At 37.5% G+C, this 4796-nt stretch overlaps 1 protein-coding gene across 1 annotated transcript in view; it reads right to left on the bottom strand.

The window, feature by feature from the left end:
• Window positions 1-272: 272 nt before the first annotated feature.
• LOC103512748 (phosphatidylinositol transfer protein alpha isoform) overlaps window positions 273-4796 on the bottom strand; it is a gene marked incomplete in the record, with an annotated part of 36534 nt that continues 32010 nt past the window's right edge. Inside the window, 2 exon segments of the mRNA XM_017445532.2 lie at window positions 273-2356; window positions 2864-2954. Coding sequence (XP_017301021.2) covers window positions 2315-2356; window positions 2864-2954 — 133 coding nt within the window.

Raw genomic sequence — 4796 nt, 5'->3', positions numbered from 1 at the left:
GCGGCCTAGCGCTTACAAGGCAGACGCGCCACCAACTAAGCTAACTAGGCTAGCTCAGGAAGAAGAGAAACGAGCTTCAGAAGAGAGGAAATTGTGAAAGAAAAATACGGCTTAATTTATTTCGCTCTGGGTTTCAACTTTACATTTCCTTTCTCCTTCTTTCTTTTCCATAAATTATTTGAACTTTATATTTGTAAAGTTGAAAAACTTCGCTAGGCGGAACACTAGAGTTAAGCAACGTTGACAGTGGTGGACAGGTGGACACGCCACGTGCTGGTATACTCGACAAGAGAAAAATATTACGGAGGCTAGCGTTTCATAAAAAACATCGCACTTTGTATTTCACAAAAATTATGACGTAATATTACAGAAGAAAAACCCTCGAAAATCTTACATAATACTTTTTTTATAGTTGTTACCAATATCAGTGGTTAGCACAGTGGATCTGGAAGTTCGTGGTTCGAGTCCACGTCAAGTCATGAATTTTTGCAAAATACGAAAGTTGTTTTCAGGAACACAGCATAAAATTTCAACAAATCAGTTCCTAGTGACGTAAGGGCAAAACAGCAAAATAGGAAGGCTCCAATATTTATTCGGCCCGCCTCGGTGGTGCAGTGGTCAAAACGCTCGCTTGGTAGTTAGGAGAGCGTGGTTTCAATTCCAAGGGAGGTATGGAAATTTGTCCTCATTAAAAATTTGGAAAGGTTGTAAACGGATAAATATTTATTGAAAAATACTAGGTTAGGTTGGGTTAGCCTGCTTTGTAAGCGTTAGGTCGCGAGATCAATTCCCGCCCGGGCTGAATAAATTAGACCCATACCCTAATTTATGCCATTTTGCCCTTCAAGTCCAATATATCTGTACTAAACTATTTACCAATCAGGCCCAGGGGGACCGCAGTCAATTTTGGCTTGTGTTGAAAAGAAGAGGTTACTTGCAAAAAGAAAGGTTCCTTAAGAAAAGTTAGGGATTAAGAATAGAATATACCCTGGTTATACTGCCAGAATGAGACTGAAAAGTTCCTTTACTCCCGCAGTCTAAACAAGGATTAATTTTGCTTCAATGGCCTAGTGGTCAAGTTTCTTGACATTTGACAACAACAACAATGGCATGGTTACTATTTAGCTCAAGTCTGGAATAATAAAACAGGACTGGCGAAAAAAACTTGACCTTAGTTGGTAAAAAACCAATTTTTCAAGTAGGTATGCAAGTATTTCCACTTGGTGGAAACCCAGCTTTTCAAGTAACTTAGTTGGTGAAAAACCGGCTTTTCAAACAGGTAACATAGATGGTAAAAAAAACAGCTTTTGAAGTAGGAAATTAGACTTGGTGGAAAACCAAATTTCCAGCTTTTCAACTCCGTTCAACAATACAGCCAAACACTGCTGTCCTCTGTTGGGCCTAAATTCATTAAAAAATATAAATGCTTTTCAAAAGTTTTTTTCTCTTCTTAAATTAAAAAGATTTCTACCTACACATGCAGGGGGCCGAAATTTTCAATCTCGGCTAGGAGACTGTTTGGAGAATACTACGAGACACTCGGCTATTTCCAACACACCTCTTAGCCCTTAGACTGCGGGGGTAAAGGGACTTTTCAGTCTCATCCTGACAGTATAAATGGGGTCTTACACATTACTTAATTGGTAATTGTTTTTAACAAACACAGAAAATGGCCTAATAGCTAATTCCTTTGTATTTGTGAACAACAAACAGATTTTTTTTATTTGTTAATATACCTCATTTTGTCATTTACACTACTAGGACGAAAAGGGACTTTTTAGTCTCATTCGAGCAGGTTAAACAAGGTATATTCTATTCTATTCTTTTCTACCCCCGCAGTCTAAGTAAGGTCTTTTATGTAGGACGCTTTCTCCAAAATAATTCCTCCCAAAAACTTCTCATTTAAAATAAAATATTTAATTTAATTTAATTAATAATTGATAGGAGTTAAGTTTGAAATAAATATCGGTAAAAACGTTTTGCACTGCTGAAGAATTCGGTTGTACAACGCAAACGTTGAGTTGTACAACACAAACGTTGAGTTGTACAACGCAAACGTTGAGTTGTACAACACAAACGTTGAGTTGTACAACACAAACGTTGAGTTGTACAACACAAACGTTGAGTTGTACAACGCAAACGTTGAGTTGTACAACGCAAACGTTGAGTTGTACAACGCAAACGTTGAGTTGTTCAACGTTGTATGTTGCGGACAGAGCCAGATAGAAGAGTACAATAGTTGTATGTTGCGAATAGAGGCAGATATTATACGAGGGAGTGTTGGAAGTGTTCTCTCTCCTGTTTCCGTCTCTCTCTAATCGGCTTTCATTCCTCGGACCTCTCCTTCTAGACGTTGCTGTGAAAGGGAAAGCGAAAATCATTTAATTAAGAGCAAGAGCAGAACAAGAGCATAAGAGCATTTAATTAAGAGCAAAATTAAGAGCAATAAGAGAACCAAGGTAATTTTCAGATGTTTGTTGAAGATATTTGTAGGAAAGAAATTTAGGTGCTAGTTCTAAATTTCATTTTTATATATTAGATCATTTTAAAGAGGTTTGATAGAGGGAACTGTAATTGCTAAGGTCTTATCGTCCCAAAATCGAAGAGAAAGCCCGCGGTCTCGAGAATGAACCTTATCTGTTGACGATAACATTCGCCCCCGGTCGAAAATCGAACCCGCGACCTAGCGCCTACAAGACAGACGCGCTACCCTCCAAAGCTAACCAACCAGGCTGGCATTTTTTCAGACACACCAATTTTTTTTTTTTTATTTATTTATTTTAATTTTATCCGTCTGTACAGGTAAAATTTACCTGCCTGTACGGGGAAAGAAAAAATAAAAATAAATAAATAAAAGACTCACCCTGTCCAGTTCTTTCTTAGTTTCCTCCTCTATGCGTCGAATGTCCTCCATGGTAAGATCATGCCAGCGATCAATCCAGCAGAACACTTGTCTGCAAAATCAAACAAAATATGATATACATTTGCAAATAATGTTCGTTTAACCCTTAGACCCAAGAAGACCTGAGCTAACAGCCTGTTGTGTCCTCCATGGTAAGATCATGCCAGCGATCAATCCAGCAGAACACTTGTCTGCAAAATCAAACAAAATATGATATACATTTGCAAATGTTTGTTTAACCCTTAGACCCAAGAAGACCTGAGCTAACAGCCTGTTAGGGGCTGAAATGCTTAATGAAACCCACCCCAAGTAGTGCTTCATTTAAGGCCGGGTACACAAAATGAGTTTAAACTCAGATTAAGGGCCGAATGCACAGTCGTTCCTAAATGATGAAGGTTTCCTTTTCCCTTAAGATTTATTTCCTTAAGGTATCCATTTTCCTATGTTGTTTATTTTCTTCTGCTATAATACTAATGGCGCCTGTTTGTCATAGGCCACTTTCGATTTTTCACCTATCAATTTGTTCAAAAAAGGTTTTTCTGTTACTAACAACTTCATTTTATGATCAATTAATTAAGAAAAAATACGAGAAAAATTAAAATTGCATTGTTCACCTAGTCAGATTCATATTGACAGCTCAGAAATGAAAAAATAATTGCTATATTTTCTTCTCTTCCATTTGGTTCTCTTCTCTTCCTATCGACCAGTTTCGATTGATTTTTAGTTGCTATGGATACTCGAATGCAAAAAATTTAGGACAGTTTTCATTTTCATTGAACACTGTTACAGCCATTTCAAAGTCAATCTGTTCCAAATTTTCTGCACGTCAGTGTATTGAAATTAAAATGTAAAAGAAGGTTGGAAATAGACATTGCGCTTGCGTAACCAGGAGGAGTTTAGGATCCACTATGCATATGAATTTTAGGAAAGCCCTTAAAGGAATTCTTCATCATTAAGGTAGGACTGTGCATTCGGCCGTTATGTGTTCTGTCTACTGCAATTTCCTTTCATAAAGGAGCGAAAAAGAATAGTTTTCTCTTATCATCTTTTACTTTACCTTTTCTCGCTTCTTTCTTTCTATTCTTCTTGTTGTTTTCCTTCTGTAGTCTCTTCAGTTGTACAACTCCAGGTTGCAGTACTATCTTCTCTTCAGCATCTTTGTTTCCCTTCTTAGTTTTCCTCCAGCGGAGTTTACCCTTCTTTTTTGTATCTTGCGAGGCGTCAATCTGAACAGAATCCTAGAAACAGAACAACAAACTAGCGTTAAATAACAGCTAACTGTAATGACTGGACCTCGTGTAAACACCACTGGCGTCCAGTAAAATTCCAGATCAGTTGGTCATAAAATTTGTTCCTATTTTTGGTTGTTATTTTTAGTCCCTTTCCTCTTTATTATTACAATAGTAATAAAAAGGTATAAGGGACGGACTATTGTATTCGCTTCGGTGTCGTCTGTCGGTCGGTCAGTCTGTCCCCATAGAAGGACTTATCCAAACCTGGTCAACCTATATATCAAATTAAAGGTCTTTTTACCAGGAACACGAAAATGGGTATAATAAGAACTAAAACTAAAAACTAAAAGAAAATACATTACTAAGATTGTTAGTTCTGATCTCGGGCAAGAGGGAAATAAGGGTTTATGTGATATTACAAGTTCAGTGGGTAGGTAAATAACCGGGGACGAGCCGCATCAAATGTGCTGCATTTTTGCCAGAATTTACTAGGCTGACTTCACAAGAGATTTTGGAGAGAGCGAAACTCAAGTATCCAGAGCGCTGGGGTTTAAAGCTCTAGTCTCGATTAACACACTCTTTTACACTTTTTTTTTTAGGGGTTTTGGGTCAAAAAAAAACCAAAAAACCGAAATACCAAAGCCTGTTTTTAAACCGTCGGT

The sequence above is a fragment of the Diaphorina citri genome, unplaced genomic scaffold (genome assembly GCF_000475195.1).
Source record: "Diaphorina citri unplaced genomic scaffold, Diaci psyllid genome assembly version 1.1 scaffold880, whole genome shotgun sequence".
NCBI classification, from domain to species: domain Eukaryota; kingdom Metazoa; phylum Arthropoda; class Insecta; order Hemiptera; family Psyllidae; genus Diaphorina; species Diaphorina citri.
The sequence above is the reverse complement of the archived record's forward strand: the minus strand, read 5'-3'. Positions and strand labels throughout refer to the sequence as shown.